Source organism: Anas acuta, chromosome 7, assembly GCF_963932015.1.
Source record: "Anas acuta chromosome 7, bAnaAcu1.1, whole genome shotgun sequence".
Classification (NCBI taxonomy): Eukaryota; Metazoa; Chordata; class Aves; order Anseriformes; family Anatidae; genus Anas; species Anas acuta.
The window spans coordinates 5,696,737-5,724,124 of record NC_088985.1 but is presented as its reverse complement, the minus strand read 5'-3'; the positions used below and the strand labels follow the sequence as shown (position 1 = coordinate 5,724,124).

General features: G+C 37.0%; 2 protein-coding genes across 22 annotated transcripts in view; one reads left to right on the top strand and one right to left on the bottom strand.

The window, feature by feature from the left end:
• Positions 1 to 27,388, bottom strand: part of CTNNA3 (catenin alpha 3) — a 477,233-nt gene that overhangs the window by 258,797 nt on the left and 191,048 nt on the right. The window contains exon 1 of one of the 19 annotated variants that reach the window (XM_068687742.1): positions 26,494 to 26,622. The exons of the other annotated variants lie outside the window; for them this stretch is intronic. The gene's annotated coding sequence lies outside the window, so the exon portion shown is untranslated. Of the gene's footprint in view, positions 1 to 26,493; positions 26,623 to 27,388 lie in introns of those variants that run through there. 19 annotated transcript variants of the gene reach the window in all.
• Positions 1,402 to 27,388, top strand: part of LRRTM3 (leucine rich repeat transmembrane neuronal 3) — an 85,551-nt gene continuing 59,564 nt past the window's right edge. For 2 of the 3 annotated variants that reach the window (XM_068687756.1, XM_068687758.1), the window contains exon 1: positions 1,959 to 3,804. In XM_068687756.1, the coding sequence (XP_068543857.1) occupies positions 2,224 to 3,804 (1,581 nt within the window). In that variant the 5' untranslated portion in view covers positions 1,959 to 2,223. The other variant, XM_068687757.1, reaches the window with a different exon arrangement.

The window sequence follows — 27,388 nt, the reverse complement described above, 5'->3', positions numbered from 1 at the left end:
ATACGATGTGGCTTGATGCAGGTAAGTATTTTTGACTCATGATACAAAAAACGTTCACAGTTATTAGCCAGGGGCAACTGTTCTCCTAATTTAGGCACTACAGGTAGGTGCATTAATTCTAGTGGGATTGCTCTAAGCCTGAAGTCATTCGCAGATTAAGTACTGGGCAACAATGGCATTTTAAAGTGTGGAAAAAATCAGGTTTCACCTCATTTTACATTCTTCAATGCTCACAGCAGTGAATAATACAGTATAATCCAAAGCACATTACTCCAAGGGGTAAGGATCCTGCCTCACAGAGGAACAGGATTTCTTAGAGCTGTCTGGTTGCATTTGAGGGAGTGTAATCTGTACTACTCTTCTAACGAGCAGCACCCTTCTCTTCAGGCTTCTGCCTGTTCTTGCACCGCACAGAGCCATGAGTTTACACTTCCCCACCATCATCTCTGATCACGTAGTTCTTGGTGAAGGAAGACTGCTAGTGGGGTGCATTTACTATAATGCCATCTTAACGCTGCTCTGCCCAGTTAAGAGGATGTGTCCTTCCTGTACAGCACACAGCGAAAAAGGAAAGAGAAAAGGAAAGAGAAAAAGGCTCTTTGTGATATCTAAGAACTGTCCAGAGTCACACATCTAAAAGAGCTCTGTATATTTTACCTTCACGTAAAATCCTGCTCATGACAGAAGTCACAGTAAAAACAATTCACCTAATCAAAGTACCACACGAAGCTGCTTAGTCCTCATATTGTAAGGATTACAGAAGCCTGTGCTTGAAACGCTCAGTGTTATGGAACAAAGTGACAGCAAGTTGGGAAATAAATGAACACAATAGTCTCTTCTAACCTCCTGGCATTATGCCTTTTAACAGAAGAGAAAGAAGTAAAAAGGCAAAATGTCAGCTCCAAAACATTTTTCATGTTGTAAAATATAGTGTTCCCACTGAAATGCTTGGTAAGAGGCACACTGAGGAACTGATACCTGAACTGGAAAAAAACAACAACAAAAAACAAAAACAAAAACAAAACAAAAAAAACCAAAAAAAAAACAAAAAAAAAAAAACAAAAAAAACAAAACAAAAAAAAAAACAACCCTTAGGACTGAAAATTTGTATCTATGTCCTACAAATGTCATGCTAGCCCTTCAGACAAAAGTCTCAGCAGCACATACAGAGCTATTAAGTTCAAGGATGCAAAACAGCTTTCACATGCAGCAAAAGAGACTAAGAGGATTTGGATATTTCAGCACACCTCGCTAGTTTACACTGAAGCTGACCAGTCTGCTCCTATTAGTCACTCAGAACAATCACTCTTTTCCCAGCAGAGCTTACTCATTTGCAAGATAAAAGGAAGACATTTCTGCACATGCCCATAATATTCTTCACCACTGGGGGCAGCTTTACATAAGACTGCATTCACTGAAACCAAAGCAACAGTCAGACGGAGCTTTCAGAATGACAGTACGCAGAAGTGAGCAGAGCTTGTTCATTGTACGGGCTTATTCCACCTTCTTTGCTACAAAGCAGCTTCCTAGCCGGATCGGGTACTAAGTAAGGGAACTGCTGTGCTATGGAATACAGATGTGTGAATTCAGATAGCTAAACGGTGCTTGGAGGAATCTAACATGCTTTCCTATAAAGAGAAAATTTAAAAGCCAGGTTCCTAACTATAAAGATGCAAAAACGTAATATCCATGAAGATCCTATTACCTAGGAAGAATTTGACATTTTGCTGCGAATGCTGTGTTGGGATTGATTTATTCTTGGAGTGTTCTGCATGGCTGGCAAAGAATAATGTTCCAAAATCGGTCCATCTCCCAAGGGGTCCAATTTTTCTTCCTGGGTGTCAGCGAGCCCTGACTCACTACAGTGCAGCTGACAGGGGCTGCCATGCTTGTGGCACACTAAGCAAAAAACAAAAGACCTAAGGACGACCTTTGAACAACACAAAGGATGGGTATGTTTTTCATGTTATTTTTTTTAATATACAATTCATAGCCACTGCATAGCCTCTGCTTTACTAGACTTACCATAGACTTACCTTGATGTGATTTGTGATTACAGTTAAATTGCTTAGGGATTACACCTTTTACCCAACTGTTTTTCAGTATTTATTAAGGCATTCTTTAAGAAAATCTGAGTAAAGAAAACAATGTGAAAAGTAGTTGAGTCAAGCTAGGGATTTTTAAATGATTGTTGAAATAAAGATTTTAGCATGATTGAAAGAAATGACTGATGTGTGGGGGGATAACTTTTCTAAGTTGTTTTTATTTCCAGGTTTCAATGTAATTAGGCTACTGAGCGGATCAGCTGTAGCTCTGGTAATAGCCCCTACTGTATTACTGACAATGCTTTCTTCTGCTGAACGAGGATGCCCTAAGGGCTGTAGGTGTGAAGGCAAAATGGTATATTGTGAATCTCAGAAATTGCAGGAGATTCCCTCAAGTATATCTGCTGGTTGTTTAGGTTTGTCCCTTCGATATAACAGCCTCCAAACACTAAAATACAATCAATTTAAAGGTCTTAATCAACTCACCTGGCTCTATTTAGACCATAACCACATCAGCAATATTGACGAAAATGCTTTCAATGGAATACGCAGACTAAAAGAGTTGATCTTGAGTTCCAACAGAATCTCCTATTTTCTTAATAATACCTTCAGACCTGTGACAAATCTCCGGAATTTGGATCTGTCATACAATCAGCTGCAGTCTCTGGGATCTGAACAGTTCAGGGGCTTAAGGAAGCTGCTGAGTTTACATTTGCGGTCCAATTCCCTAAGAACCATCCCTGTTCGAATATTTCAAGATTGTAGGAACCTTGAACTGTTGGACCTGGGTTATAATCGCATCCGAAGTTTAGCAAGAAATGTCTTTGCAGGCATGATCAGACTGAAAGAGCTTCATCTGGAGCACAATCAATTTTCTAAGCTCAACCTGGCACTTTTTCCAAGGCTAGTCAGCCTTCAAAACCTTTATTTACAGTGGAATAAAATCAGTGTGATAGGACAAACTATGTCCTGGACCTGGAGCTCATTACAAAGACTTGATTTATCTGGCAATGAAATAGAAGCTTTCAGTGGACCTAGTGTTTTTCAGTGTGTGCCCAATTTACAGCGCCTCAACCTGGATTCAAACAAGCTCACATTTATTGGTCAAGAAATTTTGGACTCTTGGATATCCCTCAATGACATCAGCCTTGCTGGGAATATATGGGAATGCAGCAGAAACATTTGCTCTCTGGTAAACTGGCTTAAAAGTTTTAAAGGGCTGAGGGAAAATACAATTATTTGTGCCAGCCCCAAAGAACTGCAGGGGGTGAACGTTGTTGATGCAGTGAAAAACTACAGCATCTGTGGCAAAAGTACCACGGAAAGGTTTGAACTAGCACGAGCTCTCCCAAAGCCAACGTTTAAACCAAAACTCACCAGGCCTAAACATGACAGCAAGCCCCCCCTGCCCCCAACTATTGGAGCCACTGAATCAAGCTCCGAACCTGAGCATGACACAGAACACATCTCCTTCCATAAAATCATTGCAGGGAGCGTGGCCCTTTTCTTGTCTGTGCTTGTGATCCTGCTGGTAATATATGTGTCATGGAAGCGTTACCCAGCCAGTATGAAGCAGCTGCAGCAGCGCTCTCTCATGCGAAGGCACAGGAAAAAGAAAAGACAGTCACTGAAGCAAATGACTCCAAGCACACAGGAATTTTATGTAGATTACAAACCTACCAACACTGAAACCAGTGAGATGCTGCTGAATGGAGCAGGACCCTGCACGTATAACAAATCAGGCTCCAGGGAATGCGAGGTATGAACCATTGTGATAAAAGAGCTTTTAAAAGCTGGGAAATAGTGGTGCTTTATTGAACTCTAGGGACTATAAAGGGAACGTTTTTCTCACTTTTCTGGCACAGCTCTTCCATGTCACTTTTTTGTACATTCATAATACTGGTCATTTTACTCTCATACATAATCAACTCATTGAAATTTAAATACCGCAATCAATGTGAAGCCTGAGCTCTGGTTTAATACAATACCTATTGTACAAACCCTCTCCTGATTTCATTAAAGTCTTGCTTGTTTTTAAATAGAAAACTTCTTTCATAACTAATCTACTGCACCTGCAGCGAGTGTGCCTCTGTTTAGGGAGAAAAATGACAATGAAGAAAAAAAAAAATCAAACCCAGCTCCCTTCCCCCAAACTAACCCTAGCCCATGCTCTGAAACTCACTTTTTGAGCCAAAAACAAATTAAAGACCCAGGTGCTGTAGTATCATAGGAATTCTGATTTCTCTGAGGCAAGAGATGGTGCAGGAACAGCTCTGAAAGAATGCCTGATTTCTGCCCAGCACAAGATAGAATAAAAAGCCAGGGAAGAGCTAAAGCACTGTCTTAGGACTTCAGTTATCAAACCAAAAGCAAAGTAGTAAGAAATCTGAGCCTAATAAAAATATTGAAATAAAAAAATGTGGGCTTTACTGCATTATAACAGTTTTTCTAAGGCTGATAACTACTAACGGTAACCTGTTTATGCGACTTCATACAAAAGGTGCCAGTGTTTATCCCTTATATCCAGTTGCCTTTCAGAAAGTAGTCAAAAGGCATTCATTAAACGAGGAGCAGAAATTCCTTATTGATGCAATTAGAGGAACTCAAATGTGCAGTAGCAAAAGCAAGACCACTTCCTGCACACATTTGTTCAAGTGCTCATTAGAAATTCTCTTTTCAAGACTGTCAAAGACATTAATGTAGCTGAGGAAACAATGAAATCTGTCATTTTCTTCTATTTCTTTCTATTTGCTGGGCTGAGCTTTTAGGGTTTTGTGATGCATTTTGTACACTGTCTCTCTAATAACTAAATAAAGCTTCATTATGTATAAAGGAAAACAGTGTACATTTTAGAAACACAGCAACTGCAAAAGAGCTTTCAGAGAAAATTGGTTGTTCACTGATCTAAGAAGATTGCATACAAAAATCTTTAAAGGAATCAGTAACAAATTATGTTTCTCTCTTAGCAATACCCTGATAACATTACTAGAATTCAGATACTCATTTTGAATGTGAAGTCATTCATCAGTGGCTCTGGACAAAATTCAAATTTGGAACCTGGCTACTCCCTGCCATCCCACTCCCAAAGTCATCTAATTGTGTTTATTACATTAGAATATAACATCCCCCATATACCTGGAAAAAAGAAGCCATGCATCCTATATATTTTAATGATCTTCCATCTCAGGAAGGTGTTGTTTGTTTGTTTTTTTTTCATTCTTGAAATAATTCAGCAGTACCCATATAGAAGTAGAGTCAGTAATGTAATTATGTCTATTTTGTAACTTGATTTGGCTTAGTAAACTGCACGTCTTCAATCACTTGGGAGGGAGTGTTTCTACAAAGCAGTTTCATTGCAGCAGACTAAAAAAAGCAAAACCTTAGCAGGATGTTCTCCTACAGTTTTACTAGAAAAATAGTAATCACAGCCAATCACCTTGAGATACGATAAAAACAAAGCTATAAAGCATTTCCTTAAAAAGAACTAATATACTTGAAGGGTTTTTTGTTGTGGTGGTGGTTTGTTTTTTTTTCATGTAGTGAAACCATTCTCATTTTCAAGGACTCAAGTGAGAAAACAACCAAGAGCAGGAGCTTGAGACTACCCTGAATCCTGCAACACTGAGACCCCATATTATTCAATACAAATAGGATCCCCATCAATTATTAATGAAAGTGCTTAAGACATTTTAGCAGCAATGAGAAGATTATGACTTTTAAGCTTAATTGTAGTTTAAAAGTTGCTACTAAAAGTCAATATAAATTAAATTACCTTAGCTGTTACATGATTCAGTTTTCTACCAGCAGGTCTTGGTTATCCCTGTGCTGAAGGATTATACTTTGCTGTATGTAAACTTAGTGGTAAGAACCATCTCTTTACTTCCATAGGCTTCAGTGTCTACAGTGATGACTAATATCAGGTACTACAAAATAAAAAAAGATTGTCCCCCAACATATATATATACACATGTGTGTGCATATATATACATACATATATATATACACACACACACACACAATATATACACACATACATACACACATGCATATGTAAAAGAAAATCCTGCTATTCCTTTGCTTGGGGAGTGCTAACTACAGTCTGAAAATGATTTCATATGTTTAATTTAAAAATTCTGTTATTTAAGAATAATCAATACATTTCTAAAACTTCTTAATGGATTGTGATTGTGAATGAGTTGTAAATAACTGAGTCTGACTTTATATGCTCCCTTGTGTGTCTCTTTAATGCCTCACTCTATCTCAATACTCAGGAAAAAATCAATCCTACAGGAATTAATACCTGTAAAATTATCACTAACTCCCCTCAAAAATATTTAACTATGGGAGTGAAAAAGCAAATAAAGCCAGTATGTCATAAACCATAGATGGGTACCAAAAATAACGAGGAAAATCCAGCATGTTTATATTCCAGCACAGACATGCTCAGATCAAGTAAGTCATTCATCACCCAAGATACAACAGACTTCACTTTTCATGTCCTTCCAACTATAAACCAAACACAGATGAACATATAATTGCTGCTATTGCCATTGATAATGAAACTGCTGTCTTATTACACAAAATAAAATGCCCAGTATAACTAATTGAACCTTTTTGCACAGCCCGAGGCCTGAGAACTGAGTTGGTAAATCCCACTCTAGTGGCTATGGCTTAAAAAACATTTTTAACCAGCTTCATAACATGTTAAAACATACCACAAAACACATGCTTTGATCTGCACAAAGACAATACAAACTAAACTAACCTTAATCTCACCGCCATCAAACTGAACACTCAAGAAGTGACTTGTTTTGAGTGGGTAGGCCACCAGAATCACAAATTACAATCATCTTGTAGGAAACAACCTCATCTTAGCCGAGCAACTTCCAGTCCCTGTGAAAGGCTGCCCTCTTCCTGAATACAAATTAAGTGGTAAAGTGATTCCAGAGAAGAAATTTCTCATTTGCTTCTCTCCAGTTTGGAAAGCAGGTACCTAGTGTCCCACTCTGTCTTGGTTTGGGTATACTTTGATGCCACTCTCTCACAGAACTGTTAAAGCCTTAATGGGCTGATGCCAAGCAATCCTCAGAGGATGGGCAAAAGCTATTACGGCTTTTAAAGCTCTACTTTTTCAAGTATTTCAGGTACCAATTTGAGGAAGGAGATGACTGAATGCTTCTCATAACTCACCTATCCTTTAATGGACCTGATGCTGTCCATATATTTCAAGTTTAGGAGAGCAAGAATGTATTTAGAAGTTGTTTTTTTTGTTTGTTTGTTTGTTTTTCTGTTGATTGTTTTTTTAAAAAACAACTTCTATTCCTTTTCCTGAGTCATATTTTGTGTTCTGGGGCTACCATTTGAAGACCAAGTTATTTCAAGCCACAGACAAAATGCAGTACCCTTTTCATTTTTATTGGTAAAGCAGTCAATAGTTGTTTAAACAGTGACAAGACAAATGTTGGGTGGAATCACCAAACAAGGTTGTTTCACTTTATGATACCACCCCAAAAATCTGATGTTAGGACATCCTCTGATAGCTATTCCATAAGCACCTTGCAGCAATCTCTTATGCTAAATGTTTATACAAGGGATATTGAGAAGACAGGCAAAAGATTGCTAAGCAAACAACAAGAGACATTTTGGGTAATTTGCTCGAGATCACACACCTATTGAGTACTTGGAAGATAATCCAGTCTCCTTCCCAAAGATATCCTCCTAGCCAGTGGACTACTTCACTTCTCAATTAAAAGCCTGAGATGCTATTCACTAGCTCTTAAAATATACCAGTGATATTTCAGGATACTAAACGATACAGAATGCACATTTTTGGAGAAGAAAATAACTAACGTACTAGGCAAATTCAAGCAGACTGGTAATGTTCATTCACTGTGTTGAGATTACCTCCAGCAATTGCAGAGTAGGAGAATAATAATGAGAACAAGTGGCTTGAATATAATGAATGCAAGCATCTCTACTGGCTGGTAGGTTTTCATTACTCACTATCTGCACTTACACAGTCATCATGGCTTAGTGTTTGGCAATTTTTTATTATTTTTTTTTTTTTATGAACTAGCAAACCTTGACATAAAATTCAATTGCAAAAATGAACATAAACGTACAATATTCCCGCAAACACAATTAGAAATTCTCAGTTTACTACAAACTGAAGGTCTTTGCAGTCAGCCACTCAACTCTAGATAAATATTCTCTTAGATGAATTTCTGTGGAACAATAGTGACATCCAGTGGGTAGTTAGCTTAATCACAGGTATCTCTTGCATACAGATGTGTTTGCCTTCTTACTTTGCATTCTAATGTATAATGAGATAGCAGCAGCTAATCCTTTCAGCATACTAAATATTCAATTGTATTTTAATTTCATCTCTATGTATGGGAGTCATAACCTGAATGTAGTGAATGATGGGGAAAAAAGAGCAGATGAATACTAGCAAGAAATGGTCTATCCAGTGTGTAAGGATAGACTATCATTAAAAGGCAAGAAGCATTAGGCAGGAAGGACAGGTGCTTTAACAAATTTGTGGCCACTCATTTAGAACTTATTACTTATAAAACACCACTAAGTGACATTAAGACATAATAAAAATAAACTCAGACTACAAGCAACTGCTTCAACTTCCTTCACTGGCAGATTGTAACATGTATTTTTACAATGAGAAAGGTCTCATTAGACACCAAAAGGAAGGGCACCTACCCCCTTTTTACCAGTTACAGTAACATCAACACACAGTGTACAGAAAACATAAGAAATTATAAAAGATCAAATCCACAAGCAGTAATAAAAACAAAATAATGGGAAACTTACCACTGACATGAGTACACAGCATATTTTCTTGGGCAGAGGCTGCATGCAGCAACCTGCTGGTATGGTTTGCAGCAACTGCTTTAGGCCTTATGTTATGTCTATGCCACCAGCAGTATTTTAAATTGCAGTGAAGGATACAAACCAATGACATCAGGATTACAGCTACTGTAGATGGAGTTTCCTTAAGGGGATGCACAAGAACTCATTTCACTCTACACTGAATGAAATACAGTTGCATTTGCAACTTTATGTATGTAGGTGTGCATGGAGGTCACCTGTCAGTCAGTGATATCCAGCCTCTTCTTAACTAGGCTTTCTAAAATTAGTGTATCACAGTGGTACAATAAAGGATTTTGATGTGATCCTCAGGGCTACAGCTGAACCAATTCTTGTCATAATGGTGAATGGAACACGATAGGATGCAAAAAATAAATTAAAGCATATAATATATACATATATATTTAATGGCAGTGTTCAGGAGCTATGAAGAGATTATCAAGGTTGTAAATTAATAAAAAGGACTATACTCAAGACAATCAACGATAGATAGGTGGGAGTTGATGAGTCGATGGCCAATGTTTTACCTACCAAAGAAATTATGTCAAATTTAGAACTAGTCCAAGCCTTGTAAAAATAATAATGAACAAAAATTTTCAAAGAGAGGTAGAATGTTTGATATGACCAACCCATCAAAAAGATCCCATCTACCTAAAATTTTTGTCTTGCTCATAATACTAGAGTATCATGGCTATAGCATTAGCATTCAAATGTAAGAACGAGTACTATTTTACTAAGAAGGGACAAAAGGGTAGTTAACCCCTATTCCTTTATTAGGCTTTTCTTTCTGAACACATCAATGAAATTCACTGACATTATTACAGGAAGTATTTTATGTTCATGTGTAAAAAAAAAAAAAAAAAAAAAAAAAAAACCACAAATTTAAAATTATTTATTACTGAAATCAAGCAAACTTTTTAAGAAAACAAAATCCTTAATTCTTTCTTACAGTGTCTTAGTTTCACACAAACTGGCTTGTCAAGATAAAACTGAATGACTAGAAATCTCTCTCAAAAAGAGTTCTCCAAAAAGCCCTCAAATACATCTCCTTACTCCCTAAAACAGTCACTTCCTATGTTTCTGCGTGACTAATACATTGACCACATGTCACACCTTGCACTCTTAATTGAATGCCACGTTTCTAGTACTTCAACATTAGTGGTAGCATTAAGATCATGTAGGACTTCATAATTACAATTTAACCTTGCAAATTCTCAAAATGTTTTGTGGTAGCACTGACTTTATTAGTATAAACATATAGGAAACTGAAACATCCTAATTACTCATTTACTTACACTCCAAAGACATAACTACATTGCGAGGTTTATTGCTTCACTACACCACTGCAAAAAGTATCTGCTCAATTCTGCACACAAATTCTTTTCTTCTTCAAACTAACAACACATTTAGCTAGGTTCGTCTCTAAGGAACCTAATTGCTTAATGCTGGAAAATAAACAAACAAACAACCTTGATACTGGCAGCAGTCTGCAGTTGTCATCATGAAGTCAGCCTTTATTATAGTTATTCTCACTTGATATCCAGCAGTACCTTCTATAACTGTCATATATTATACCTGTGCTATATCCCATAATGTGATATACTAACTATACGAAAACTTTGCATTTTTATGGGCATTACAATTCACGTGCATAATTATACTGATAGGTGGAAACTGAAAGAATCAGGAAGAGGACTGTAAATGCCTTAAGAGTGCCAGTAAAAAGTCAGGGAAGATCTCTGAGCTTTTCCAGAAGTCAAGCAAGTGGTTTTGAAAGACAAACTAACACGTTCCAAGGTAATGGAAATTCGAATGTTAAGAACAAAATAGCATTTAGGTATTTCTTAAAGTATTTTAAGCATTTTTTGTTTTTAAAAAATGTTACTATCTGATTCTTAGCATCTTGAAAAATCAAACAAAAAAACTTCTTAGTAACTTCTGTTTCATACCTAATTTAACGAGAGAGAAAAACTGCCTTCTTATGATGTAAAACACCTTTTCATGAAACTTTGGGACTCAGTTCATACAGAAATAACCAAAATACATTTCATCTTAATATTTTGTTGTTTCCTGTATGAATATTTTAAACAAGTCTAGCAACGATGATGATACTGTTTGCTGCTAACATGCATTACTCTAGCTCAGTATATTCCCCTAGCATTTATTCTGTGCTTCCTGACAAAACATGGGTTGTGTTGTTGGGTTTTACATGTGCCTTTTATGGTCAGGGACTCACTGCATGTTTGAATAAGTTCTTTAACTAGTGTCTATAATAACTGGTGTTGTAGAACTCATAGTTCAGATTTTAAATTAGGCACTATATTTTCCACTTCCTTAAAGGCTGTAAAACTCACAAATCAACTTCAAAATAATGTAATGAAATTACCAGCCCCTTCTGCTGGTTCAGCTGTAACTCAGGAGAGAAAATACACATAAAAACGTTCAAAGGTACAAACAAGATCTCCAATGGAAGCTGGGCACCCTAATTGCCTTTGTAATTCTTCCCTTCATTGCCCTCAAGATTACAAGTAGCTGTAGATGAAGGAAACATGAAGACTGAACATGTGTTTTGCTAGAATGTAGATAATAAGCAATAATAATGCATTAGTCATACAATCTCTGAGCCACTGCAGATACAACCATTGTAATTGGATTCCTTATTCCAAAATACAGATTTTATAATGTATATTCTAGCACACACATTGTTTCATGTTGCATGTTTATTTATTTATTTCTGCAATTATGTAGAAACTTCTCTGGTTTGTGGTAAGCTGTGCAAAAGCCACAGATATTAAAGGAATAAAAAAGGGGAATGCAGTTTACAAAATGAATACTGGAGTTACACCAAAAAACAAACAAACAAACAAACACACTTCAGACTTCATCATCTTAATTGATGCTTTGTTATTGATTTTTCGGTTTTCTATGGATTATCTTGTTTGTTTTAAAACAGAGTACAGGAAAGATTTTCAAATCTGCAAATGGGAATTTAAACACCCAGGTGTTTAAATCTTCACTTCTTGCAACAGTTGAGTACTTAACCTTTTTGATGGAATACTATCTCCTCTCTCCTCCCCCCCAGACTGAAATTTAAAGAAGACTGTAAGCTATACAAAGTGCTCTGACTAAGCTTCATGAAGCTAGTCTCAACTATTATCTTCCAGGAAACTTGTTTGCCAATGAAAGCCAGCAGTTGTATCAGAATGTTGTGCAGATGGTGGCAGATACATCTTATTAACATTGGGTGGGATGCATATTAAAAACAACACAACATTATCACAACATTGTCTTGTTACCTACTATAAAAGGGGCTGCCACTGATTCCTGCCACCCAGTTAAAATTAACTGATTTCTGAAAAATCATTACCTATGGTTCAGTATAAAAAACAGCTATATAGAGAGTCTGTTTTTTAACCAGATGAGTTTACTCCCCACATTCCTCATTAATAACAATCACAGTAATCTTATATAAAAATATTTAGCTGAAGTTTAAGAAAAGGATCATCTTTTCCTCTTCGAAAAATAGTAACATCAAACAACAATTCCAGCACAGCAGAGTTTTGCTAGCAGTACACTATTCTTTGTAATATAACACTTTCGTATCACAATATTAGCCTCCTAGCCATCTGTAATGTGAGTCATATCCTCAGAACAGTGCAGGCTTCATTCTACATTGCCTCATATCAGCCAGCTTCTCCTGAAACAAACTGTACTACCCAGAATACATATGCATTGCATATACAAGTAATTTCCAATTCAGAAATGCATTTCTTATCATGTTACACCTGTGAGTCACAGTGTAATATACTAACTATCCACCTTCCAACAAAGGATCACAACAGACAGTGACAGAAACCCTTCAGTGAGAACTTTTCCTACAGCCACTTGCACCCAAATAGTTTCTGTACTTTTAGGACTAAATGATTACTTCTCCCTTATTTCACTAATCTTTAACAACAGTTTTCAAGCTGCACTACTGACACAAATGGGGGACAGCAGCAAAAAGTAGCACTATTGTTATATGAATGCAAAAGCTCTTTAACACTTCCAATTCCTAGCCAATAAGTTGTCTTTCATTGAAGAACAGATTTCCGTCAACATGAATGATGCTGGACCATATATTTCTGTTCATCCCTATTGACACTGGCAATACGTATGTCACAATGATAGAATATAGGGGAAAAAATAACACCGTAAATCAGAATTCTGCCTACAAAGATGCTCAGTGGGCTGGAGCACTGCTCCAATGAAAACAGACTGAGAGAGTTGGGGTTGGTCAGCCTGGACAAGAGAAGGCCCCGGGGAGACTTCAGAGTGGCCTTCCAGTGCCTCAAAGGGGCCTACAGGAAGGCTGGGGAGGGACTCTTTGTCAGGAAGTGTAGTTATAGGACAAGGGGAAATGGTTTTAGGACAAAAAAGGAGGAATTTTAGATGAGACATCAGGAAGAAATCCTTCATGCAGAGGGTGGTGAGGCACTGGCACAGGCTGCCGGTGGATGCTGTGGATGCCTCATCCCTGGCAGTGTTCATGGCCTGGACTGCTGGGAGGTGTCCCTGCCCAGGGGGGTTGGAACTGGATGGGCTTTAAGGTCCCTTCCAACCCAAACCATTCTATGATTCTGTATTAAATCTTTACATCTTCCTAATTAAAAAAAAAAAAAAAAGACATTGAAAATAAACTGCTTCCCACAAGGGAAGCAATAAACTTTGTGAGGCAATCTGCATGTAGTTGCCATTAAGCTCTTCTCATTGAGAGTTTGAACTTACAGATAGTATTTGTTTTACAACTTCAGGAAGCCAACCACCATGGCAACTCAACATCCCTGCACTGTTTTTGTTTGTTTTGTTGTTTTTTGGTTTTTTTTGGTTTAATTTTTTCATATAACTTTATAATGAATCTTGAACTATTGAAGTGAGAAGCTATTGCCTATCAGGCTGAACAGAAGGAAATGACTGAAGGGAATTAATGACCTTGAGTGGCAGGCAGTTGCCCTTAATTTGCAGGTACCAAAGTCCAGCAGTATTCATGGAGGTCTATTTTTTTTGAAAGTTTGATAAGCACAGTAGCTTAAACAATTATGCACAATTACTTGCTATCCAGAAGAATACAGACTTGTCTGTAACTGTAGTTTATGTTCTGACATGGAATAAAATGTATTTTGTAGCATTATAAATTAATTGGCAATCATAACATAATAAACTGCATTCTCAAATCTAAAACCATGATGCATTTGGGCTGTAACAACATGTTAAAACTTCTATATATTAGCAAGAATAATAAAATACATTTTTCCAAACCCATCGAACTACTGATAAGTATGCTTTAGCTTCACGTATAAACCAACATGGCAAATTCTAAACTGAACAAACACAATTTCTTTTAAAGCCTCATCACACTAATTACATCCATCAAGTGTTTAAAATACATCTTGTCAGCTAAGAGCAGAAGACTTCAATTAAATGTAAATCCTTATTCAGCACTCTAAGCTGTTAATGGCTCAAAGTCATTAATGAGATGATGAAAAGAAAAGACTTCTACGTACAGACTATAGTGAGAATTTATTACTGGTACTCATTAATTCTACCTAAGCTCATATACTTAAGAAGTTGTCCCACATTTGTCAACACTCTAAATATCAGCAGCGAAAGATACCAAAATATTCTTGTTTGTGACTGTCTGTGTATATTGAATTTGAGGCTTGACAATCTCCGAGATGATCCTTTTCCCTAAGATTGAGGGCTCCTAGAATAGCCACTGTGACATGCTAACCAACTGCAATCTGCTATTGATTCAAGCTTTAAGACAACTTTGGTGCAAAGCTTTGCTATAGATGTTTGATAACTTTTTGTACAGTCCCAGCTGCTCATTGGGAAAATTATTTCCAAATCTTTCCCCAGTTATCCAGCTGCATGACTACCCCAAACCGGTAACAAAATTCACCTACCTTAGAAATAAAATATAGAAGAGTCAGTCTTTTAAGCTACATGGGTAGTAAGGCCTTATACAGGACAGAGGAAACTGCCAAAATGGCATTTCAGGCTGTCCAGCATTTTAATTTTCCAATAAGTAATATAAAACACTAATGGCAGACTATACAACATACCCAGGCTCATGAATTTTTAGTATTATTGTGGACAATCCTCTGTTGAAATTAATTCAGAAAAGCAGTTGAAAGAGGTTTACAGAAGTGTGGGTGAATTACAGGAGTTCTACTACAGCAGCACCATGGTCTCTGACATGAAAGCCAGGGAAGCATACCCCCTCATAAATTTACAGATTTCATTTCAATCTAGCAACATTAGAATTCATGAATCTTCATCCCTGTTGTAGATCACCAGACTTTCTGTATGTGCTTTTAACCTTAAAGAAGGTTATTATGGGAATTTCTTAGCAGCAAGACTCCCCAAGAGCAGGTTTACTTCTCATAAAAAGGAAACGTATCATTATTTTGATTTATTTTTCAGATATCTCTCTCCCACACACTTTATTTACTCCAGTTTTGAGTCCTCTACTCTTTTGATTACCTATCTCCCAGAATTAAAGAGAATCCAAGAAAATCCAAGAACATAGGTGTACCAGATGCCCTTGAATTCTAGTTTACCAAGTTCTGCAGAGCTCTGCAAAGCCTTGTTTACAGTCAGCTCCAACAGCAAGCAAGCTTTCAGCAAAAGAACATTATGAGAAATTTTCACAATAGTTTTAAATTGCCTCTGCCAGCAGAGAAGACTCATTGATCAAGTAACAAGCAAAATGATAGAGTGAAAAAAATAAAACCATGCTTGAATAGTCAGGGGGAAAAAGAAAAAAAAATTCCAATCAGTGTTTTGGATATTCATACCTTCTGCAAAAACCCTATCAATTTTAACTGGAAATTAACATAGCATTCAAACATTGTTATGCGTGAGAAAACAAAAGTTACCTCCAATTACGGGGTTTGCTGCAACAGCATTTTGATTAGTTACAAATAATTTTTTTCGTATCAATGCTTTACCTGGATATAACAGACAGGACATGTTCTAATGCTGCAAAAAGGAAGCTGATTTAGCTATTCCAGCTATATTTTAATTTCACATTGGCTGAATTATTAATTAATCTCTCCCACATACATTTTTCTGTACTTGAAAAGAACTCTGCAAACACAAGTCCTCTCTTTATCAATAGGGTAGTTTGAGGCAGACAACTATGCAGCAGTATATAGACAATACTTCTTCAGCTGACCTGGTTAATCAAAATGCGTGGTTATAACAGGCTCTCTTAGAACTGCAGCTGAACAAACCGTGATCCCTTTAACCTCAGCACCACAGAACACTTCGCTTCTATTTAGTAGGGTTGTTTCAGAAGACTTTAATCAAAAATTTCCCATCCACACTCGTAAAAAAAAAGAGTCTTTCCCTTTTTAAGAGGTTTCAAATAAAGCACGCATTTTCACAGACATCCTTCTGCCTATCTATAGCCTGTGCCCCTTACATGAGCATTCATTCAATTTAATGCTTGTTTTATACAGTTTAAGACATCGTCTTCCATGTCTCTGTAACCTCAACAGAATGAAAAAAAAAAACAAGGAACACTACATGTTATTTTCAGCATAAATTTGTATGACCAATTTTGTTGAATGAATGCAGGAGAATTGTATTAAGAGCTTTGAAGGGGGAGGGTAGCTGACAGAAACGCAAGAGCTGAGAGAAAACCTGTGCCAGGCAGGAGATGAAGCAGGACTGAAAGTGGAAATCCACCTGCTACGTATCTTTTGCTAACACACTGCAGTGGTGCTGCATGCTAGTGTAAGAAAAAGAAAGAAAAGGATTTGCAAAGGAATATTAACTTTGAAAATGTGTAGGGATTGAACTGTTTGGAAAAACAGCCTGGAATAAGAATGCCTCAAACCAAACCGCACAAAACTTGTGGGCACCTGAAAATACTGCCTTTCCCTGTTTCTTAATTTATATACTGTAGAAATCATTGTGATCATTATTTAGGCTTATTTCACAGAATCACAGAATCACAGAATTTTCTAGGTTGGAAGAGACCTCAAGATCATCGAGTCCAACCTCTGACCTAAAACTAACAGTCCCCACTAAACCATATCCCTAAGCTCTACATCTAAACGTCTTTTGAAGACTTCCAGGGATGGTGACTCCACCACCTCCCTGGGCAACCCGTTCCAATGCCTCACAACCCTTTCAGTAAAGAAATTCTTCCTAACATCCAACCTAAAACTCCCCTGGCGTAACTTTAGCCCATTCCCCCTCGTCCTGTCACCAGGCACATGGGAGAACAGGCCAACCCCCACCTCACTACAGCCTCCTTTAATGTACTTATACAGAGCAATAAGGTCACCCCTGAGCCTCCTCTTCTCTAGGCTGAACAAGCCCAGCTCCTTCAGCCGCTCCTCGTAGGACTTGCTCTCCAGGCCCCTCACCAGCTTCGTCGCCCTTCTTTGGACCCGCTCAAGCACCTCGATGTCCTTCTTGTAGCGAGGGGCCCAAAACTGAACACAGTACTCGAGGTGCGGCCTCACCAGAGGTGAGCGATTTAGGCACTAATGGTAAAACGTGGATATAGCTGAAAAAAAAACGTGGAAAAAACGTGAAAAAAACGTGGATATAGCTGAAAATGAAACATCCATTCAAATTCATTTCTGACTGTATCTGACTTGGTTCCTTCATGTGTTGGACCAGTTGCTAATTGACCCAAAATTAATGGTTATCACTTGGATGAGATGATCAAAAAAGATCCCTTTCCAACCCAAACTATTCTATGATTCATGATAGTACTCTAAACTGATCCTCTAAATCAAACTTCTAACTCAAGATTTGTAGTGAAATAACTTGACTGGGTTGGCCTGTGAGTCCTTTCCAAGAAGTACTGGAAGTCTACAGTAACTTGAGAGACATCTGTATCCTTCGGAGAAGACTATCTTTTGATTCAGGAAGTTTGATTTTTGTCTTAGTGAGGATTCACCAACACACTTATAGGAGGTAAACTACACTGAAAAGTCTGCTGATGCCCCAGCACAACTTGAAGTCTCATCAGCTTTACATTCAGCTGTCCAATGAGCCTACATAGCTGAAAAGAAGCTGCTCTCTAAGCCATATCTTCATTTCTAATGGAGGAATTTGAGTAGACATCCATGGTAAGGTCTGTAAAAAGGCTCCTTATTGGCAAAACCATACTGAATGGGCGTTCAGGGTGGTTAGATTACCTTTGCATTAATTTTATGCCACTGACACAACATTTATCAGTGAAGAATCACTGTGCATCCCCCTTCTGCTGCTTTTATTCTATTTTTAAGAGCATGTTTAATGGAAAAACAGTGCACTTTCCTGGCTGTTCAAAAGTACCATTTAGCCTTCTCAGGTTAACTATCAACTCAGATGTGTTATTTTTTTAAGGAAGTGATGTTCAGTTTGACAGTAGTAATACTGAGTATAAGAAGAGCAATACATAACAGCAATAGCTTTATGCTTTCCTAGTCTATTAAAGTTCCGGAAATCAAAGCTTGCAGAGCCTGTGGGAAAGAAGCCAGGGACCATTAATGTTCTCTTTGTTTTAAGCTTTTATAATTTTAGGAGTTTAATTTCAGGCTTGTAGCCTACAAGCTGCAGAGCTGAGGATGAAGTAAAATACAGCAAAGCAGCCCTCTGGTTGTCCTTCCACAGCCTTAATGCAAAATTTATTTCAAGGCATTAAACATATTTTTCCCTACTTGGAATAACTGTGGGAGAGGTTTAATTTCTAATAGCTGTGGGGGAGAGAATTTTGAACCTTCAGTACAGTCCTGTGAAATGTCCACTAATTTTGTACCACAGATGCTATTTGATTTTGCAACAACGAAACACCTCCCGTCATCCTTGCCATCAATACAAATACAGCAACAACTTTATTGATAAAAGCAGGAAATCACTCCTGTAGTCCCATTCCCTCTTTTTTGTTTGGCTCAAATCGCTCTATTGGAACAAAAGACAAGTTAAGATTTTTTTTCAAAGGATAAGTGTCCCACAAAACTCAAAGGAAGACGGAGTTTATAAAGAATGTACTCGCATGAGGACTTTGTGCATAAGTTACCATAAAAGCCACAAGGATATTTCAGAAAATTTAACCTTCGTAACTAATTCATACATCAAAGCATTCCAAAAGGTTAGCTGAATTTTACAGAAGCCTGTCATATGCTGCAACTTGTAAATCAGTGGTATGAAAGTAGGACACTGATATTATGCTGACAGGAGGCCTCAGCATTTAACAATTTCCTCACTAAATAAGCATGACTTGTGATGGCTGCAACAAATCCACTCTTCTCAGTTATCAGCTTTTCAGCCACTGGGAGGGATGGAGACAAGGAAAAGCAGCCTAACTCACCACCTTCCCTTCTCAACACAGCGTACAGCAGCTGAGATGTGCCCTTCCTTAGCACCCACACACTTGGATGCGGCACAAAGACCAGTCTGGAAAAACTGACACACAATGCTGCTGTTGAGGGACATACCCAAAGCCACAAATGGCCTACACTCTTCAAAGATCTTTGCAGACATGCGTTACACTAACACAACATGCAACATTAGTCCTGCTGAATCACAGTCCCTTATCAAGCTTACAGAATTGCTTTATCTAGCATTTAGAAAATTCATGATGTCTGTAAATAAAAGGAAGCCAGCACTACAGAGAAACAATTATTTTGTCACAAGCAGCCTTTTTTGCATTCTATCTTTCAAAGGTTTGATTGATTAAATAATATTCATTAGCTCCTGTTCCTCACAGAAGCCGTAGGAGGGGGCAGGCAGGCCAATCTGTTCAGTGGAGAGGATGATGGCACCACTGATTCATCACGTCTCCTGAAAAACAGGTTCAGGGCGTTCAGGCCATCTTGACTTGTAGGTGAAAAACAGTTGATACTACCCTTTGCATCATGTCCAAAACTCTTCTCGGGGAGAAGAATCTAGTGCCACTCCAACACTGTAAAGGGTGTGGTTTTACTCTTTCCAAGTTCTACAGGCTGCTTGCTTTCGATAACAGACTATAAATCTTTTTATCATTGTCTTTCCTGTGTTTAATAGTCCAGGTGGGAAGGTCTGATATTGGACACAGGTAATGTTCTGACATGTTGCAGCGTGTGCCCACCTGCACCCAATTCCTCCCAAACCAAAGGAGGCCACAAAACACTGGATTTTCAAATATCCAAGTCAAGTCAGTCTCCCTGTGACCAAAATACCTCGTGACCTTTCTCTGATAGCCTCATAATGGTTTGTGTTTTGGGAGGACAGTAGATGTGGCCATAAAGACATAGATTTCCGTTCAATTATACTCCCAACAGCAATAAAATAGGAAAGGACTACATCTGTTTTGTTCTTTGCTTGCTGCATGCCAAAGTAACTCATCAATCTGGCAAGTAATCATTCTTCTTATTTATAATTTTAGTATAAAACAAAATCTATCACTTAATTTTCCATTAATTTCTAATTGAGAGTAAACAGCTCATCAAGTCAGATATAGATCAATTAATAAATTGAAGATTATAACCTTCCTCCCCAACTGCTTCATAATACAAATAATTAGTTGTAATTAGAAATAAATGTCATTCCTTTAAGTAATTTTAACAACAAAAATATCAAAACATCTTTCATTAGAGAGTCTTGAAGCACTGAACAAGACTAGGCAAGCATTATTGATGTCAGTTATACAGAAAAGACACCTGATCTGGTTTCCTTATGGACAATAGTTGAACAGGGAGCAGATGCTCAACCTCCCGCTGCTGGTCTCCAGCTCCAATCAGATCTTTGTGACTGCCTGTTCTACACAACTTACAACTATTTTGTTTAATCGAGCCAGAACAGATTTCCATTTCCATTTATACCTTAAACCTAGCATTCAAATAAATGTTGTACATAATTAGTACATAGGAAAATGTCCAGTTCTCTCATTCCTCACTGTATTTGAGAACCTTTTCAAACAGTTAACTCTGCTTTTGAGATGGGTGGGAAGAACAAGGAGAAGGGAGGCAGGAGTGCCCAAGAACCACCAGAGCAACTTCATAGGTTTTTCTCCAAAGCAGATACACCGCAGCTCTGAAATGTGCAGAACAGCTTTAAACACACAAGGGACTTCCCTACACTGTAGCTCTCACTTGCAGTTAAGGAACTCCAATGGAAACGGCCTTCACCCAGTATACGGTACAAATTGTGTCTTTATCTTATGTATGGTCTACTATCTACCTGAGCAGCAGTGGTGCTCACGTTTTGGTTCTCAGATTAGCAGAATCTCAGTTTATACAGTTAGAAAATGTTTATATGCTATTCTAAAAAAATAATAAAAAATAAATTTAGTTGTTACTTCTTTTTCTTACAAAAAGTGGAGAGAGAACCCACAAGGAGTGGGTGGAAGAGCATGAGTTAGAAAAAGTGAGTGAAGGATTACACATCAGCAAGGGAGCAGCCCCAGACACTACCATCTGAATTTAGAAAGGTTCAGAATATATTAAATTAAGATATAACCTTAATCCCATAAAATCATGCTTTCAGAAGTGTTGCTTGAAGTTCTACAGCCTGTCAACCCATAAAATAAAATTACTCGGAGCTTATAATCACCACAGAAATCACATAGGCCTGTTGTGGTTTGGCAGGTTTTCCTCCTACATTGTCAAATATAAATGATGATTGCCTGCAGAACTTTAGAGAAACATAAATGCTTTGCTGCATGACAGCAGAACAACACTGCATTGGAAGGCATTTATATTTTTCATTCAAGTAAACAAATCAAAACCTTCACAATAGCCATTCCAGCAATTATGACCACCATAATAAATCCAGAGCTTGAGTTTTTAATTTCAGTTTTAAAAAACTCATTTCACTTTGTGAATTATGGCTATTCTTTCTGAAGTGACTCATGATCTGATGTGAATACATGAGTGCTTAGAAATTAGTGTAGAGTTGGAGTATTGTATTACTGTGGATGTCTATCCAGGTGAACATTTCCTAAAAGAATGAAAAAATAACTAAATTCAGATTTTGTATTCAACATCTAGTATTAATAAACATTAACTTCAGCTGAAGTAATAACTTTGTACTTAACAATGTTAAACAAAATTAAGTTTCATTTTATGTTAATCCTCACATCTTCCTTTCTAATTATTTGTCCTATCCAACATGTCTTAGTAAGAGCACACTGATATTGTGCTTATCATTTCCAAAGGACTAAGGTTTAGTGTTCAAAATCCAGCTTAATTAAGGACAAGCAATGATCTAGTCTGGAAATTACATGTCAGTATTATGCTTCACTATTAATACCACAAAGAGAAATGAAAGATGTATCATATGAAAACAGACAACTTTAAATAGTTCAAAAGATTTGGATTTTTGTTGGTTGCATTTGTTTGATGTAAGAAATATTATTATAAAGTGACGTACATTGAGCACACAGTCAGGCTTGCCTATACAGGAAAGACAGGGAATTATTGAGAAACGAGCAAGACTACACCAGGGAACACAATACTCCATCCTTTATGCAATGAAAGCACATCCCCTACAGCAGAAGTTGCTCAGAGAAGTTTTCCTTCATTCCTGAAAGAGGTCCAGCTACAAACTGCCAAATGCTGCTTTTCACCATCTCTCTCTGTGAAACATGATGGCACATGAAAGGGGGTACAAGTGGCATTTTAAAAGTTGAAAATTCTCTTCCAATCTGTTGACTTCATTAGCATAACAAAAGAGCTGGAATACTAATGAGATGATGGGCTCCATAGAAACCCTAAATCACACAAACAAATATCAACACAAAAATTGTTTTCATGGGATTAACATTGTGTGTCTCTGTTTAAAAAGTTCAGACCACGATGATCCATAATACACTAATCTAGTTTAAATTCAGGGATGCTTTTATGGAAGCAATAGCTTATAAATCAAACAAATTTATATGCAGGGCATTTTACTATTTTTGCTCTCTCCTGAGATAAAGACACTGCAATTACACTGATAAGTGTCATACTAGACCTGACTAGTAGGCTTTCTGAGTAACCTATATATAACAACAGGTAGAAATTCATATTTACAAGAAAATACAAGATATGCTACAACAGCTGGAGAAAAGATACCACTGAAAAAAAATGTTTCTTAGCCTTTCATACATTATCCCTTCATGCACATTTATCACGTATCATACATCTGACTTTCAATAACATGCTTATAAGTATTTGTGTTATATAGAGAGAAATAAAACCTTTTTAGAGAAATTCTCCCAAAACCTTAACAGCACTGAGTTCTGGCAGGAAGTTCTACAGATGAATTGTGGGCTGTGAATAAAAAGGTTTTAATAGATCATTTTAAAACCAATTACATATGACTTGAATCAAATACTTTTAAACATTTCATTCAGCAATCTCCAAACCGTTTTTGTTTCTACTAATCTTCCTTGATATCATGTTTATTACCTAATTAGAAACGAAGATAGACACAAGAGAATAGATCAAACACTTGCATAGAAGAAAATATTATTTTCAGTATGTTTCTAGTCTATGGCATGTATGCCAGAACCCTATTTATATCATCACTGTACTCTGCACAAGCCTTTTGAACAAAGTGTCCAGAAGACACCAACATACTCTTCAAATGCTGCTAACACTTCACTTAAGCACTAACAGCAGATGTCTATAGTTCAGATTATTCCAATCATTGCCAACAGGCAATACTTTACACTTGTCAACAATTTATTTTGCTTGGTATGCTGCTGCTCATTCATCTAGCTTTACTGTGTTCTGGAAGTTCCTGGTTGACTTTCCTAAATTTGACAGACCTAAATAAATGTATACTATCAGCACATTGTGCCATTTTCCCTTTCAGAGAAAACTTAAAAATACATGAACCTCATTTGAATACTTGAGGGCTCCCTGCTGTTAACCTTTTGCTGCATGGAAAGCAGGCACTTCATTCTTTCTTTTCTTGTCTGTCTCTAGCCAGGTCCGACCCCAGAAGACTACTTTCCCTTTCACCTCATGACTATTTAGTTTCCTAAATAGCCCCTTGTGAAGAACTCCAGCAAAGGCCTTCTGAGAGTCCAAATAAATACTGTGAATGTGCTGTACTTTACCCACATTACCCTGTGAAACAATACTGATTATCTGCTGTGATAAAGCTGGTTTAGAAAACACAATTTTCTGGGTCAGTGCTACTTTTAAGCACCTAAGACAGTAGTAGTTGCTCCCCATCTACCACATCTACTAGACACAATAATTAGGAGGCTGATAAAAAGCAGCTATGTGCAGTATCTCAAGCATTTACAGTACCATCCTCCCAAGAAACATGTTAAGAAGGAATTTCCAGCAGTGGTTCTCAATTTTTTTCTTTAGTGAGTTCAGCTCCACCCAGTAACGTTATCCTTAATTCATTTTCCTTTATTTATTTTGATATTATGTTTAGTTCTAGTTTCCAATAGCGTATGTTTATATTAGGCTAGACATACTACAAAGCACTAAGGCTTTACAGCGTAAAGATACAGCTGTAATCTTCATTCATATGCATTGGAATAAATCTAGAAAATTTTATTACCAAACTATCATTCTGTAGGGAAAATTCAGTGAACAGTTCTTTCAATTTCTCTTTGAAAATCAGCGAGATGAATATGAAAATCAAGACTTATTATGTTAAAAACTGTCATTCAGCAATGGGCGTAGAATTAAATTTGATTAGAGTCTTATTGATGCACAATGCAAAAGCATGTAAATGACAAATTAAAATCCATTTATTTTATGGTTGGCAAATAGAAGTGTACATAACAGTAGATGAAGACAGTGTGCAAGTATACAAGCATAGCTGGTATTCAGATAAAGGCATGTTTAGTTCAAGTAATGTCTGTCATTCTAACAATCCATGCATGAATACCTTTATACTTGAGAAACAAGATGAGAAAAATAACATTTTATGCGTGTTTTGTTTATAAAATACATGCATGAGATCAGTCACATTTTTGGCTATCCTATTAAGCTACCATCTTACAAAACCTAACACTGTCTCATCTGTGCTATTTTTCAAAGGAAAAAAAAAGTTTATTTGCTCTGCTTAAACCATAAACAGAGAAAAAATAATCTGACACAAATATTCCACATAAATATTTTTTAAATACATCTTGCATATATAAAAACAGGCACCAATGCCTATTAACAACAATTAAATACCATTACACGAAATCTCCAGCTGATCTTCATGGCACTATAATCCAAACGGAACTTAATCTTCTGAAGGCTAATTTGCATACAAGATACAAACATGCATGTTTAAAGCTAAGCTACCAAATCCAAACACAAGCACCTTAATTTCTACTCCAGAGATACCATGCTGGGGTAAGATGTAGGGGAGGAGAGGACAGGCAATCAAACCACCTCACTTTTCATGAGCAAATTCAAACTAATTATGAACAAGGTCTCTAATTCTCTGACCATCTAGATTAGACACAGTATAATACTAGTGGCATGAATAGTCCATCAAATTGAATGAGGTGATGGCCATTTCTTAAAGTAACATTTGGGTGACCTCTTCAATAGGTTGTGGATTTTTTTAATTTTTATTTATTTATTTATTTATTTATTAAGACTCAGGTCCCCCAGTTTATCTTTAGGTAGCTAAAACATGAATTTAAAGTTTAGCTCTGGTTTGAACATTGTCCATAAATACCTTTTTGCCCTCAGTTCTACATAGTGTTTGCTCTTAATGTACTTCAAATATTAATTTATATTTAGAAAAGGCATAGCTTTTTAATATACAAAGGCATTATAATACACCTATTGAGAAAGAAGCTTCAGAAAGTTTGCCGTCTCGTGAAAAAGTAGAAATAGTGCAGTTTTCATAGTCAATGAAATGCAGTCCCTTATTTACAAAAACCCAGAGGCGTATCTGTCTTGAAGGTACAAAAAGAGCAGAGGGTTTCTCTTTCCTTTTTGTATTAAATTTAAGCAAACACAATTTAAATGAAATTTTAAATTTTAAATGAAAAACCATTTCCAACTAGGTTACAGAAATCTCCATGTAATACAGAATATTGTTAGCTCATCTGCCTGCTATTACCAGATCAAAGCTTAGATATATTTGGGTCCTTACAGCCCCCTACAAGGTTAAATATTCTCTTACATCTGTAATAAATCTGTTCCCTGCTTGCAAGTAAAATATATCTTGCTTGTAAAAAAGCATTTTTTGGTGAGAGGAAGAAGGGAATGTAACTGCTGTGAGAGTCCAAAATTTGCTGTGGCTCAAAATCTCATTCCATTACAGCTTTATACATCTCACTGCAAAAATAAGACTAAATATTTTCTTGCATTATTTTCATTGGGATGCATTATTGCTAGCAATTTTAAGATTGTTTTACAAAATGATTCGGTCAAGTTTCTAGAGCAAAGCAGTATGGAAAACCATTTAAGCCTAATTGCTTGGAAGCTTACTCTTCACTAACTAGTCTGCATAATGACACAAACATTCCCTTTGCTCACTAAAAATACTGCAGCTCCCACTTGTCCTTGTATTGCCTGCCCTGTAACTCTAAAGTCAAACTGGAATAGCATAAATATAAATAGAAATACACACACACACTCACACATATATTATGCTATCAACAAGTAGCATGCCTCACAAAGTTCCACAGCCTTCTGCAGATTTCAGGGCAAGTCTTCAGCCTCAGCATCTTCAACTATGCTTAAAATCAATCATGACAAACATATTACCTAAGGCTGACTCAGGAATGGATTTAAGCAGCTGGCTGAAATTTTATTAATGTGAGTCACCCACCCCCATAAGTACAAATCCATAATAGAGCATGGACACTCATCAGTTTTACTGCAAAATTCATCTGAATACAGATACTTTGTAAAAGGAGCAGAGGATCCCCAGAGAAAGATGTATGCATGGTAAAACTTCATGTCTCCTTTCCCCAGTCTACCCACAGGCTCAAGGATAGGAAAGACATCAGCACAAGTCAAGCATGAAATGGTGAGAGCATTTCCCAGAAGAGGCACAAGAAAAAGAAAAACTAAAAGTACATGTGTTTCTATTCAGATGCTGAGAAGGCTAAGGAATTGAGATGGGTAAACTTGAATACCTGTAAATGAGTATGTTTCAAAGCATGTCAAAAATGTAGAAGAAAGAGAACAATTATTGGGATACTGGTTCCTGGGCATAAAGGATAAATAGGCAATAACTCTTGTCAGTAGAATAATCATGTGAAGAAATCATGTTAAAAACAGCTTAGAATCAAATTAGAGATTGGTTAAATGTAGCAATAAATAATATAGAACCTCTACAAATTGCATGTCCATGTCTCAATACAGGAAAAATGTATTATTAAGGACAATCTTCTATCTGTCATTTGGCAACAGCTACCCTGTCATGCCCAGAGAAAGTAGAATAATTGCTAGTAAAGGAAAAACAGCTATAATGGGAGGGTTTAGTTACTTCTGACATGCTGTGGTGCCAAACTTAATCTTTAGATTGTA